General features: G+C 40.1%; 1 protein-coding gene across 1 annotated transcript in view; it reads right to left on the minus strand.

Annotated features, from left to right (window-relative positions):
• The window catches only part of shank2b (SH3 and multiple ankyrin repeat domains 2b), an 834833-nt gene that overhangs the window by 482106 nt on the left and 336894 nt on the right, over nt 1–15833 (minus strand). The window contains exon 13 of the mRNA XM_041197641.1: nt 3391–3498. Coding sequence (XP_041053575.1) covers nt 3391–3498 — 108 coding nt within the window. The remainder of the gene's footprint in view (nt 1–3390; nt 3499–15833) is intronic.

Raw genomic sequence — 15833 nt, forward strand, 5'->3', positions numbered from 1 at the left:
GGGGAACCTGCAGTTGTTTGAAAAGCAATCAGATGATCAATCCATTGGATTTCCTGGGCACTTTATAAATGGTCAAGGATATGGATGCTCTAGTTGTCAGCCTCTAAACATTAAAAACCCGGTAACTCCAGCCTGAGTGATTTAACAACACAGGGCTCAAGGTCCATGCTACTTGGAGGCAAGAGGAATATTCTCACTCAAGACTCTCGTAATTGAATCTGCACAAATCAGGCTACTTCTGCACAAAAAATTATTGAAATTCTATCATTCTCATCACAAGAATCTCCAAAATCTCCCTTTCAAAGTGTAAATGCCTGAGGCAGTCGGACAATTTACTTCCTGCCATGTAGCCTGATGGTCAAGTGTTGTTAACATTCACACCTCAAGATGTACATTACATCGCCTTGCAGGTTAAGGATAAATAATGAAAAAGAAAGAGAGCTGAAACAGGCTTTTCTGGTACAATGTTTTTTGGTGGGGTTACAAATGGCTCTGAGTTCCCAGTTTCAACAGCAACATGGAAAGAAAAAGGGCAACAACGCAGAGCGAGGGGTCAAAAGAAGAAGTACTGAGGCATTTGTGATTTGGGAATGGAAATGCAGCCTATTGAAGACTAAAGGGTGTCGACCTGGAAAAGATTGGGTTCGCTAGAGGACAGGCAAGTTCAATGTCAAGCTAAGACATAGATGTCAGTGAACGACAAGAGGATATCATGGGCAAGCAGGATTAAAAGCAACTGTGCTTTTTTTTTTCTCTCAGCTTCTACAATAGTTGCATCAATCTGTTGTGATAAAAATGAAATGTCACATGTCAGATGGTTCCATTATCGAGTATGAGCAACAGACTTAGCAAGATGGGAAGTGCCATCCACATTCATCATGTTCAGATGATAATGCGTGTTTGGAAATGAATTTCTTTTACTGGGCAGTTCACCTGGATGACCTGGTTTTGTTTAAGCCTTCAAGAAAATTCTCTCATTTTTATTCTGTACTTACTAATATATTTTATTCTGACAGTTTATCAGAATCTATTTTTATCGTACCATGAAGAAGGACAGAAAGTAATTAGACTGTTGATACAATGATCCTCTCCTCCCACTGAGGGAAGGGTTAAGATCTGAATCACAAACAGATGTTTCCCCCTGGATGCTGCCTGAGCTGCAGAGCTTTTGTTGTTCATGTTTTATCTCCCCCTTCCCCAGACCTGGATGACTGACTAATCTCACCCCAAAGAGCTGAGGCTGCTCAGTCACTGAGTGTATTGAAGACTGAGATCGCTAGATTTTTGGGCACTAGGGAAATCAGGAGATATTGGGATAGGGCAGTAAATGAAGCCGAAGTGGAAGATCAGCCATAATCTCACTGAATGTTGGAGCAGGCTCAAAAGGCTGTACGGCCTATTCTTCATTCCGATGAACCTGTCTATCGGGGTCAGGTCATTAGCACATATCGCCCGTTCCTTCACTGTTGCTAGGTCGAAATCCTGCAGCTCCCACCCTAACAGCATTGTGGGTGTACCCACACCACATGGACTGCAGTGGTTCAAGAAGGCAACTCACCACCACCTTCTCAAAGGCAACTAGGGATGGACAATAAATGCTGGCCCGGCCAGCAAAGCCCGCATCCCCTGAATGAATAAAAGAAAACACAGGCCTGATGGTCTCCAGGCACGTGACAAGAATGTATGCCCAGAATCAAGGGTGGAAACCCAGCCACTGTTGAAGGCCTAACAACAATGAAAACCTGCATTTATATAGCACTTTCAATGTAGAAAACATCCAAAGGCATCCCATAGGAGCCAAAATTTGACACCGAGTCACAAAACCAAAAGCTTAGTTAAAGAGGTAGGCGTTAAGGGGTGTCTTAAAGGAGGAGAGCGAGGTAAAGAGGTGGAGAGGTTTAGGGCGAGAATTCCAGCATTTAATGTCTGAGCAACCGATAGTATGGCCACCATAAGACAAAGGGAATCAGGAATATAGAAGAGGCCAGAATTAAAAGAATGCAAAGAGTATTATAGGACTGGAGGGGCTTATAGAGATAGGGAGGGGTGAAGTCACTGGGAAATACAAAAAGGTGAATTTTATATTTGTGACGTTGCAAAACCATGAGTCAACAAGCACAGGGGTGATGGGTGAATGGGTCTTGGTGTGTGTCAGGATATGGGCAGCGGAGTTGAATGAGCTGAAGTGTATGGAGGGTGGAAGCTGGGAGGTCAGTCAAGATAGCCTTAGAATAGTCCAGCTGAGGTAACAAGGATATGGCTGACGCTTTCATCAGGAGATAAGCTGAGGCAGGGTCTGGAGTCAGACGATTCTGCAGAGATTGAAGTAATCAGTCTTGGTGATGTGGTGAGGATATGTAGTCGGAAGATCAGCTCAGGGTCAAATAAGATGCTGAGGTTGCAAACAGGCTGATTCAGCTTGACACAATTGCCAGGGAGGAGGATGGTTCATGGTGGGGACCAAAGACAATGACTTTGGCCTTCCTAATATTTGACTGGAAGAGATTTTTGCACCTCAGATACTGGGGGCTGCACAGTGGGACAAATTGGAGAACAAAAGGCTCAAGAGATATGAAGGTAATGTCCTTCTGACTGCCTTCCAAAAGGAGAAGTTGATCTTGAAGATCCATGAGGGAATCCCAATAAAAGAGGTCACTTATACCCATTATGGTGCATATGACTGCAACTATGAACAAAGACTCAAGAGTCCCAGGAATTTCACTTCCTGCCTCATTCACATTATCCATCTCCCTCATCTCCCATTTTGAGGGAAACCCTGGAAATCTTGCAGCACCATATATGGGTGGACACTTACATTAATAAGTGTTCCTTCGCTCCCCTCAATTTGCAGCTAGGGAATGGGAAGTACCTGGGGTCAATGGTTAGGAAAATCAGCCTCAAGGATTCTCATCCAGGTGTCGATGGAAGGAAATCGGGGCTAGCTGCGCCAAATGCAGATTTGAACATGACTTGGGGTTGGGGCACGGTGAAGCTACATTTGCCATTGCAGTTCTGTGCAGCAAAAAAAAAGGGGAGCATGTGATGTCTTAAAAGAACAGATTTTTTTTTTTGCTTTGTCTGTTCACACTGTTATTTCTTGATTTATTAATTGCTAACTGCCTCCCATCACTACACATTTGCCTGCCAGCTACAAAGGTGTGCTGGTCTGGGTTAGCAAATCAATCATGTTTATCAGTGAAGACACCTCAAAGGATCCAACGTTTACAATGATACATTGTGATATTAATACTAGGAGAACCAAGGTTAAAAAAAAGTCCAAAGGTTAACTCACTCCACCATATGTTCTTTATACTCAAGTGAACTGCAGCAAACCACAGTGTCAAAGCTTCACCAGTCAGCTTTCTGTCATCCTTTCATTTCAGTCCTTACCTGGTCTGGTTTCATTTGCTGGAATTTCCTCCACACATTCAGCGGGAAACCATCCAACTCGGCCTCGAGCACTGCCTTCCCAGAATCCGCCCTCTCCAATACTCAGAACTGGTTCACCAAGAAATAAAAAAGGGAAATGATTAGTTGATCGTTTTAGAAAAAATTGCACTTCTAACAAAAGTTGTGTCAGAACGTAACACAAAAAATAAGAGCAGGAGTAGCCCATATGATCGTCTCAAACCTGTTCCACCATTCAGCAAGATTAAGGCTGAACTTCGACATCAACTCACCTTTCCCATCCTATCCTCATAATCCTTGATTCCCTTAGTGTCTAAAAATCTTTTGATCTGAGTGCTGAATATACCCTTTGACTTGGCAGACATAGCAGTATAGGGTAGAGGATTCCAAAGATTCCAACCCTTGAGATGAAGACATTTCTCTTGATCTGTGTTAAATGACCTCCCCCTTGTCTCATGATTATGGCCCCTAGTTCTAGACTTTCTAGCCAGAGGAAACAAACTCTCAGCGTCTATCTGTAAAAATGTTACATGTCAAGTCCTCGAAAAATGTTATATGTTTCAATGAGATCACCTCACATTCTAAACTCCAGAAAACAGAGCTCTATTTTACTCCATCTCTCCCTAAATGATGACACCATCAGCCTAGGGATCAATCTAGTGAAGCTTTGCTGCAATTCCCCTAAAGCAATTATGTCCTTCCTTAGATACAGAGAGCAAAACTGCAGAGTATCTGAGGTATGGTTTCATCAAATCCCTGTATAATTGCTGCAAGATTTCCATGATGTTATTCTGAAGCCCCTTGCAATAAAGGCTGGGATTTTCCGGCACTGCACGCCGCTGGAATCTTTCGGTCCCACCGAGAGTCAATGTACTATTGGCTGGTTGGCTGCACCCCCCACAGCGGGTCCCACCAAGGTGGGACTGGAAAATCCCAGCCAAAGGCTAACATTCCATTTCCTTTCCTGACTGCTTGTTGTATCTGTATGTCAACTCTCTGTGATTTGTGTACAAGTACCCCGAATCTGAATATGGCCAGTTAATAGTCTCTCACCTTTTAAAAGATATTCTGCTTTGCCATTCTTCCTACCAAAATGAATAATTTCACATTTCCCCACGTACACTCAAACACTTAACCAGTCTATATACCTTTGCAGTCACTGTGTGACCTCACCATACTTCCCCAAATGGCTTTATAAATTCCAGTTCAATTTTTAGAGCAACACATGATGACTACAAAATTTCACTGCTTATTTATGCTGCACAGTTGAAATTTAGATGTTAATTGCATTTGCTTTTTTAAAAAAACTAATTGAAAGGGGTGGTTTTTAATAATGAATAAAAATCCATTAATTTATTTACATGAACTTCACCCAGAGATTATCTGCATATGCACAAGTCTTTTGCCCAAATAGTACATCAATACCACACAAGGAGATAGTCAGCTCAGGTATACACCTGACTCTGTATAAGGAAGTACAGTCATTATAGGGGAGAAACTCTGTAAATTGGTCTAGAAAGATTTGGAAGCACTTTCACATGTTGTTACACGTGAAATTGTATTGAGCAACTGTTGTTCTCATAAAAATGCTTGATGTGAATTTACTAAATCACCTTCTGCTCCCGGCAATGCAGACCTGATTCTGTTTATTTTGAAATGTTAATAATCATATTTTAAAATATGTGGATATTAGGCATTTATTTGGAAATTGTGCCAGTCAGGAAATTCACTCCATAATAGCCAGAGGGATTGTTGGCTTATGATTAACACAACACATTATGGGAAAGCACCTTTGATAAATGTACTAACCTATAATCAGGCATTACCACTGCTGAAAAGATGCTCTTCATTTAGAGGGGGAACATTCAGGGCACAGACACCATTGTGCATCTGATTTTTTTTCTGCACAACGTAAACGTGGAAATTAACAATTTTCAAACATTCTTGCGTAAACACAAGAAAGAAAAACAAAAAAAAAGCTTCAAAAGATCTGGTAGGCCAGGCAAAGATGGAGACAGCTTGCATTTATATTGCACCTCAACACATCCCCATGGTTCCAAAGTTCCTCATTTCAATAGATTACTATTAAAGTGTAGCCATTGTTATTTTGTAGATAAGCATGATAACCAATTTGTACACAGTGAGGTTCAAGAAATAGCAAATAAGATGAATGACCAGTAAAAACTATCAAATAGTGCTCTTAACAATTCCTCAAATGTCTCCACAGCCAAAGCAGTACTTCTTTCAGGTGGAGTCACTGCTGCAATGTAAATCCAGCAGTAAATTTTCACACAACAAGTTCTACAAGCAACAATATGATAATCACCAGATATTTTGCTTTTAAGCGTTGCTTGAGGGTAATATTGTCCAAGGGCTGGAAGTCCCCTGCTCCACTTTGAGAGATTGCAGTGGAATCTTTATGTCTACCTCAGAGGGGAGATGAGGCCTCAGCTTAACGAAAGATGGCATCTCAAAGAGCTATCACTCCCTCAGGATTGCTTGCTATGATCTTGTGTGCAAGTCTTTGGTGTAGGACTTAAACCTGCTACATCCTGACTCAAATGCAGAAGTGCCATCCACGAAGCTATAGCTGACACAGTGGTATAATTAAAGTGAGGAATCCTTGTCAGGGCACCAGGAGAACTTCCTGCATCATAAAAAAGGCACTTCTAACATCTGCAACAATAAAGCAGTGAAATGTCAGTTTCGAATACATGCTCAACTCCTAATGGGGATTGGTGTTTGTTAAATCTGCAAGGAGCCTTTGGATGTTTACCGTAACAGGTCGGGGAGAATGGGTGTGTTGTATGTTGTTGGGTGGGGGGAACGTGATGGGTCTGATGGTTGGGGTGCTTGGAAGGGGGCTGGAAGGTAGCAATCCTGCTCCTCCTGGCCCACAATGAGTGCTGTGTGAAGGCTGTGCTTACCCTGCTGGAGCTGCCAAGTCTGCATAGGCTTGGAATACCCAGAAGTCCACAATTAAACCCACAAAGCTGGTTAAATGCAGGGTTTCTAGCTGCATTAACATATTTAAAATATCAATCTACCCCTGTGAGTGACTTGGCTGCCCACCCCTTGTCCCGCACTTGGAATTTTTGCCCATTTAACTACTCCCCCACCCTCAAACAATCCCCACCCACTCACTCATGTTAAAACTCCTTTCTTTCTGATTGACTTAGAGCACAGAGGCTTTGCAATCCTTTTTCATAAAACCCTGAAGATGAGTTTTTACAGACCTGCAAATGTCAGTCAAAATTGAAGAACCAGGTGCTGAATAATTCAATCAGACCTTTTTATTTTTGCTGTCAGTGTGTGGATTTTATTTCTTTAACTATTTTTTTAAAGCTAACCTTTCAGTCCATTAATAGTGCTCAAAAAAGATTCATTGCCTCAATGATGTTAGTGCTACTGCTAAAAGCAGAACATGGGCAGGATTTACCCACATAGAACATGGAACAGAAGTGATGAAGACTAGCCGCGTTCCCATGGTGTTTCTCAGGTATACTGCTGGACCTGCAGCACCAGTAACTGACTGCAAACTAAATGGGGTTGATGGTGATTGTGTAAAACAGGCGATATCCAGTTGTCAGCTCATTTAATTCTATCCATTGTCTTCAATGAAAATAACCATGAGGACAGATGAGCAATGGGCCAGTGATTTGCTATCACACAGTTTACACCACCGGCCAATGTCAAGATTCACCCCATTGTGTCAGCAGTTTAATCATTGCTGTAATACAGGAAATGTATTGAAGGTCAACATGGGCTAAAAGTATTGCAGACTTCACTGATATTAAATGACAATGGCTTGTATTTATATGGACCTTTAACATAATAAAATGTCAATAGACACTTCACAGGAGCATTATAACACAAAATTTGATGCAGAGCCAATAAGGAGGTTTGGGGCAAATGGTCAAGAGTTAAGTTAAAAAATAGGTTTGAAGTCATAAAGGAGGCAAGTGGGGTAGGGAGAGGAAGAGGTTTAGGGAGGGAACTCCAGAACTTAGGGCCGAGGCATCTGATGGCATGTCTGCCAATGGTGGAGAGATTAAAATCAGCGATGCTCGAGAGGCCATAATTAGATGGGCATAGATATCCTGGAGCACTGCGGAACAGCTGGACTTAACAGAGATAGGGAGGGGTGAGGCCACAGAGGGATTTGAAAACGATGAGAATTTTAGAACTGAGGTGTTGCTTGACCATGACCAATGCAAATCAGTGAACACAGGGGTGATAGGGGAACAGGGCTTTTGCGTTAGGAGATGGGCAGCAGAGTATTAGATGATCTCAAGTTATGGAGGGTGGAATATGGGTTGCCAGCCAGGAGTGTGCTGGAATAGTCAATTCTATAATAATAGAAAATCTAGAAGTCTAGAATTCTATATTCAATGTATATCTAGAATATTATTTACCTAACGCTCAACAAAATTTTGTTAATTATTTTCACACCCCTCCATAAAATTCCTTAACCCCAATTCCTTAAGCTTCATCTCCCACAATGGATTTACAGATTTTGTTTAAAATCTAAATACTTTCCTGTTTATGTATATATTCTTCCCTCTATGATAATTCCTTTTCTTTTTGAAGCTACTGACTTGATCAGTAAAAATGTTTCTTTCTTTCATACATCCTGAATTAAATTTGGGTCTTAGCGGAGCAGCACTGTTAGATGTCAAACAAGGGAGAGAACTTTCTCGTATTCATGCGGGCTGGGCGCCGCCCAGCGTGATGCACATCCAGAAGCGCTGAGCGCTCCCTGTGCGGGTGGGGGGAGGAGGGAGAGTCGGGGCATGCGCGGGAAAGAACGCAGAAATTATTTCAGTGATTATTTCAATTTTTCAAAATCAAAATGAAGAAAAAGAAATATTCAGACATGTCCCCTCATGGGACATTGCCACATGAGCCGGGACATGTCAATGAATTTTAATTAAAAATTTTATTACATTTATAAATCCTTCATGAAACCTCGTCTCCCCCCCCCCCCCCACCATGGATAAGATTCCATGAAAAATGCAAAGGCCGCCTGGGTTCTTCATCTGCCCTCCAACCTTAAGGTTGGACGGGCAGCCCTGTTAATTATTAAAATTGGTATTTAAATGGCCTTAATGGGTCTTTGACAGTTCCGTGGGCGCCCAGCCGACTCCAGTGCACGCCCACCGAACTGAAATCGGAATGACGTGCGGTGACGTTGGGACGCATGCCCAATGTCACCATGCATTATTTTACGCGTGGGCAAGCAGGGCCCACCCCCATATGGCGACCAGAAGATTCAGGCTATGGTTCAGTGGTTAGAACTTTTACTTCTAAGCTAGAGGTTTATGGGTTCAAGTTTCTCAGAATAGCGTCCTAGGCCCAACCATCTTTAGCTGCTTCATCAATGACCTTCCTTCCATCATAAAGTCAGAAGTGGGGATGTTCGCTGATGATTGCACAATGTTCAGCACCATTCATGACTCCTCAGATACTGAGGTAGTCCCTGTCCAAATGCAGCAAGACCTGGGCAATATCCAGGCTTGGGCTGACAAGTGGTAAGTAACGTTCGCGCCACACAAGTGCCAGGCAATGGCCATCTCCAACAAGAGAGAATCCAACCATTGCCCCTTGATGTTCAGTGGAATTACCATCACTGAATTCTCCACTGTCAACATCCTGGGGGTTACCGTTGACCAGAAACTGAACTAGACTAGGTATATAAATACTGTGGCTACAAGAGCAGGTCAGAGGCTAGGAACCCTGCGGCAAGTAAATGTCATATAGCTATTCATGTGTCTAATATTTTGGAAAATATTTTCTTTTAAAATAGAAGTTTAGTCTGTGGGTGTGTCTTAATTGGATTAAAGCCAGCTAGTCTGGGTACTTTGATATGTACTAGTTTTGACATGTAAGAGAGATAGCGTGCATTTGCATTTTTTTGAATAGAAAATTCAATAAGTGGGGTGAAAATCTGATGTTTATCTAGCAGATACCAAGCAATATGTTTAAAATACTAATAAAATTGGTACTATGAAAGGGGTTTCATTGTTAAAAGATGAAGTTCAAAGAGACTGGTGAGACAATGAGAATTTGAATTCAATCAGTGGTGGTAGGTATAACTTGTGCAGTTTTCGGGTGTGAAATCAAAAGGCAGCTGTAAGCCTGCAACTGGCTCCACAGTGAAAAGAACCTCATTCTGAATTTGTAAGGTGAAAATGCTTTGCTTGGTATTTGGTCAAGTCTATGGGTTGCTGTTGCCTTAATGGAGATTAGTTTGGGAATTTGTTAAAAGTTATGATAGTGGTAATTTGAAGCCATGTGTATATATTTTAACCTGTGTAAATTAATAAAATGTTTAAATTAGTTTAATGGAAAGCCTCGAGAATTGGTGGTCTGATCCCTGAATTTAGAGTCGCATCTCAAACATAACACTTAAAATTACAGGTTATGACAGTTGTTTAAAGGTTCCCTCTGGGAATTTTAAACAACTCCGCTTTACCAACTGCAAAGCTCATAACAATTGGGGGCTCGTCCAGGATCACTTATATTTCTAATTCCTTGAATGGTTAGGAGTTGGTGAATCATAAAGCTTACAAATATAAGAGGCTCCTTGAATTCAGGAGTTGGTGAGTTATTTTAGAAGTGGTAAGACTGCAAGATGGCTTTGGCAATTGCTAAAACTTGTCTGAAAGTATAACAGATAACTCTGATTGGGTTGGAGAAAATAACCAAAAGTAAGTTAATAGGGTTAGCGGATAAGTTACAATTGGGGTTATCTGCGGGGGCTAGGAAATCTGATATAGTTAAAAGTATAGCACAGCATACACAGTTGGAAGTGAAACCTGACACTAATGAGTCATAGCTGGAGGTAGTGAGACTTCAGTTGCGAATGAGAAAGCTTGAATTAGAAGCAAAGGACAGAGAAATGGCTATTAAAAGGGAATTAGAAATTGCAAAAATGCAGAAGGAGGAAAGAGAAAGAGAGAGAAAAAGAGGATTGCAACTGAAAATGTTGGCAGTTAGAAAAGAGATGTCAGTAGGTGAGGAAGGATTTATCCCCAGAGTAGAACCCAGTGGGGATATGTTTACATTTGGCCAAGATCTTCCAAAGTTTGAGGAAAAAGAAATTGAAGCATTTTTTATTTAATTTGAGAAGCTAGCTAAACAGATGAAATGGCCACAGGAAAATTGGACATTGTTATCACAGTCTAAGTTGGTAGGTAAGGGGCTTGATGTATATATTTTGCTTTCAGAAGAAATGTTGGTGAATTATAATGTGGTGAAAAAAGCTATTTTCAGTACATTTGAGTTGGTTCCTGAAGCATACAGGCAGAAATTTAGGAATATGAGAAATCAGCCTAGGCAAATTTATATTAAGCTTGAAAGAGTAAAACAAAGTAATTTTGACCGGCGGATATGGGCATTAAAAATAAAATGCAGCTCTTAGGGAAGTCATTCTCTTGGAAGAATTTAAAGATTCAATCCTTCGGTAGTGAAAATTCATGTGAGGAACAGAAAGTTGATTCTGTAAGACAAGCAGCAGAGATAGCTGATTATAATGAGTAAGCTCATCGAGCTAAACCTTATTTCTGTCACCCTTTCAAATTGGAAAAGGATAAAAAGTGGGAAAGTGAAAGGAAGGCAGGTAGTCAGGGAAGAGAAGGAGTAGCTGGAAGTTCCCAGGAAGTTTTTTCTCAGAATAAAAAGGAAGGTGTTGAAGGTAGAAGTGATATTTGAAAGTTGAGGTATTTTCATTGTAATAAATTGGGGCACACAAAATCAGTGTGTTGGAGGTTGCAGGAAAAATCTGTAGGAATTATTGGGGTACAGAAAAGCTCTGGAAGTAAAATTACTGTGGGTTCTGAGGTCCAGGCACAGGAGAAACCAATGGTTTGTGTACAGGTAAAACAGGGAGAATCAGTGACAGGTAAAGAAGTGTTCATAGTTTACTCAAGAGAATTCTGCGCAGTAGGTTGCAGATATATTTAAAGATTTTGTATGTGAAGGGAAAGTCTTTCCATGTGTACAGGGTGGAGTAGGTAAAGATCTTAACATTTTAAGAGATACAGAGGCTAGTCAATCCTTAATGTTGTGAATAGTGATATTTGTTGTTCAGAGTGAGTGTTGCAGGAGAAGGTAATAATAAGTGGGGTTCATGGAGATGCTAAATCTATTTAGTTGTGGAAGGTAAATTTAAAGAGCAGATGGAAGACAGGTGAAGATATAGTTAAAGTGGTGGAAAAATTGCCCATTGCAGGGGTTCAATTTATACTGCATAATTATATAGCTGGATTGCAAATGTGGGTGTTGTAGGTGGTGGTTGAGTAGCCTGTAGAACTGTTTCCAATAGAAGTTCTACAGAAGGAACATCCTGCATTGTTTTCTGATTGTGTTATAACAAGACCAAAGGCCCATCAGGAAGAACAAAATAAACAAGATGAGCAGGCAGTTCAAAGGCAAGAAGAAGGCATCGAAATCCAATTAGCTGGCACTGTATTTGATAACATTGTTCAGGAGGAAGGAATGCAGGACAGTTCAGTTGGAGTGTTTAACTCAACGAGGTTAATTGAGTTACAGAAAAATGATTTGCAATTAAAACAGTTATACCAGAAAACTTATTCAGAAACTGAAGTGAAATGTATTCTGGTCTGTTGTTATCTTCGAGGGGATATATTAATGAGAAAGTAGCAGTTGGATTATGAATCAGCAAATGAAAGCTGGAAGGAGGTGCATCAGATTGTTATCCTATTAGATTAAAGAAATGAGATCCTGACGATTGCTCATGAAATTTCAATGGGGGGAAATTTAGGAATTGGGAAAACACAGGAAAAGATAGAGGTTTTTTTTGGCAGGATTGCATAGGGATGTAGTCAAATTCAGTAGAACCTGTCATATATGTCAAGTAACAGGAAAACCACAAGCAATGATTAAGCCGGCGCCTTTAGTCCCAATACCAGCATTTGAAGAACCTTTTACCAGGATCATGATTGATTGTGTAGGACCCCTCCCTAAGACTAAAAATGGAAATCAGTTTTTATTAACAATAATGGATGTGTCTTCTAGGTTTCCTGAAGCAATACCTTTAGGAAATATTACAACTAAGAAGATTGTGGAGGAGTTAGTTAATTTTTTTACAAGATATGGTTTACCTAAGGAAATACAATCAGATCAGGGGTCAAATTTCATGTCACAGTTGTTTAAGGAAGTAATAAACAGCTTGTGGATAAAACAGTTTAAGTCAACAGCTTATCATCCAGAGTCATAAGGAGCTTTAGAAGGATGGCATCAAACTTTAAAAACTATGATAAGAGCATACTGTCAAAATTATGCACAGGATTAGGTACAGGAACTCCATTTTTGTTATTTGCTATCAGAGAAGCTCCTTATGCACCGACTGGTCTTAGCCCTTCTGAGCTAGTTTATGGTCATGAGGTAAGGGGGCCACTGAAATTGATTCATGAGAAATTTGTGGGGCAAAATTCAGAAACTACTCTCCTGGATTACGTGTCAAATTTCAGGGAAAGATTGAACAGAGCATGTGAGTTGGCTAGGGATTATTTAAAGATATCACAGCAAATGATGAAAGTGAAAGCAGATAAGAATGCTACAATTCATAGTTTTGTTTCTGGAAAGAATGTACTAGTTTTATTACCAGTATTAGGAGATTTCTTAAATGCAAGATTTAGTGGGCCTTACAGGATTGGAAAGAAATTGAATGAAGTAAATTATTTAATAAATACTCCAGATAGAAAAAAGAAGCAGAGTGTGTGTCATGTAAATATGCTTAAAAAGTACTTTGACAGGGAAGAGAAACAAAAAGAGGTGTTAGTTATGATGGATGATGAAAAAGAGGTAGAAGTGCGGGACTCTGAAATTGATTTTCCTCTAATCAAATTGGATGAGAGGGTGCTTGAAAATGTACATGAAATATTGAGTTACCTTCCCTCAAAGTGTCAAAGTGATTTGGAAAAGCTATTGCAGTCACACAAACCTATTTGTGGAAATAAGTTGGGAAAGACACATTTGGCTTTACATGATGTATGTATAGAAATGTCGTCTTCAATAAGGCAACAACCTTATAGATTAAATCTGGCAAAGTTATCACAAGTACAAAAAAAATTGATTTCATGCTTCAAAATAATATCATTTGAGTCTAGTTGCAGTAACAGGAGTTTGCCTATTGTACTGGTACTGAAATCAGATGGACACAAAGGCTGTGTGTGGACTGTCGAAAGGTGAATATGGTGACAAAAGCAGATTCATATCCCATACCACGGTTGGAGGATTGACTTGAGAATGTGGGACAATCAAAATTTATCACAAAGATTGACTTGCTAAAAGGATTTTGCAAGCTACCATTGTCGGAAAGAGAAAAATAGATATCAGCTTTTGTAACACCAAGTGGACTAAATCAGTTTAAAATCATGCCATCTGGTATGAAGAATGTACCTGCGACATTTCAAAGACTGACAAACAAAGCAATTTCAGGTCTAAGCAATTGTACCGTTTATATTGATGATCTAATGGTTTTCAGTCAGACGTGGGAGAAGCATTTACAGCATCTGGAAGAATTATTTACTCGATTACAATTTGGTGATGAACTTGGCTAAAGGTGAATTTGCAAAAGCACAAGTTATGTATCTCGTCCATACCATTGGACATGATAAGGTGTCTCCAAGAGATGCGAAAGTCAAGGCTATCATGGATTTCCCAGTGCCTACAACAAAACAAACAGTTTTGAGATTTCTGGGCATGAGTGGGTTTTACCGGAAATTTATTCTGAATTTTAGCCGCATGGTTGCTCCACTGTCTGAACTATTAAAAAAGAACAAGAAGTTTCAATTGGCTCTGGAGTGTCTGAAGTCATTCGACAGTTTGAAAACTGTATTAACTATGACACCAGTGTTGGCAGTACCCAATTATGCCAAGCAATTCAAGTTGGCCATAGATGCTAGCGACATAGTCATTGGGGCTGTACTGTTACAAGAAGATGACACTGGAATTGAAAAACTGATAGGGTATTTTTCATGGAAGCTGAACGTACAACAGAGAAGATATTCAATGATCGAAAAAGAGACTGAGTCTAGTATTAGCATTGCAGCATTTTGAAAGTATGTTGGAAACAATTCATCAGCAACAATTGTTTATACAGACCATAATCCTTTGAGGTTTTGGACAAATTTCGAGACAAAAGTGCAAGGCTTTTCATATGGAGTCTATTATTACAACCATTTAATCTATGGATTATACATATTGCTGAAAGAGAAAAATCTGTTCGCAGATGCATTATCAAGAGTTTGAAGCTGAAAGGAAAATGGGACATTTAAAAAAAAACTGGACACTGAAATGGAGTGATTTCTGTTGATACCATGGACTTGTCTATATATATCTTTATGTTAATGCATGCATCTGGTAATGTAGTAGTTTAATAAGTATAGGAGATAGCATAAGATGGGTTATTAAAATGATGCCGTGTTTTAGGATTATAATGGTTCATTTTCTGATAAGGAGGGGGATATCATGAAGCTGTTGGAAAATATTTTTCTTGTAAAATAGAAGTTTAGTCTGTGGGTGTGTCTTAATTGGATTAAATCCAGCTAGATACGCTTCGATACGCACTAGTTTTGATATATAAGAGAGATAGCGTGCATTTGCACTTTTTTTGAATAGAGCATTCAAGAAGTGGGGTGAAAACTTGACACCTATCTAGCAGATACCAAGCAATATGTTTATATTACTAATAAAATTGGTACTATGAAAGGAGTTTCATTGTTAAAAGGTAAAGTTCAAAGAGACTGGTGAGACAATGAGAATTTGAATTCAATCAGTGGTGGTGGTAGGTATAACTTCAACAGTTTTCGGGTGTGCAGAAGAGAGGCCATATGAGATCAAAAAGCAGCTGTAAGCCTCCAATTGGCTCCACAGTGAAAAGACCTCATTCTGAATTTGTAAGGTGAGAATGCTTTGCTTGGTATTTGGCCAAGTCTATGGGTTGCTGTTGCCTTAATGGAGATTAGTTTGGGAATTTGTTAATAGTTATGATAGTCGTAATTTGAAGCCATGTGTATATATTTTAACCTGTGTAAATTAATAAAATGTTTCAATTAGTTTAATGGAAAGCCTCGAGAATTGGTGGTCTGATCCCTGAATTTAGAGTTGCATCTCAAGGGGGGATACAGTAAGAATTTATTGAAAGGGAATTACTTAGAATCTCCAGGCAGCCATTGCCATCAAGTGCATTAACAATTAAGGGTTACCAGATGAACCTTGCACACCCTTAGGGCCTGCAATCACCAGAAAGGCCTTGGAAGCCAGACTGGAGCTGGAGGATGAAAACAAGATAGGTTAAGTGTGCTCTTCAACAGACAAGGAAAAGACAGGTGGTCCCAGCTTAGATAGGGGGAGACGGCTCTGCCTGGGTGAAGGGGGATGTATGTACCTGGAACCAG

The sequence above is a fragment of the Carcharodon carcharias genome, chromosome 10 (assembly GCF_017639515.1).
Source record: "Carcharodon carcharias isolate sCarCar2 chromosome 10, sCarCar2.pri, whole genome shotgun sequence".
NCBI lineage: Eukaryota > Metazoa > Chordata > Chondrichthyes > Lamniformes > Lamnidae > Carcharodon > Carcharodon carcharias.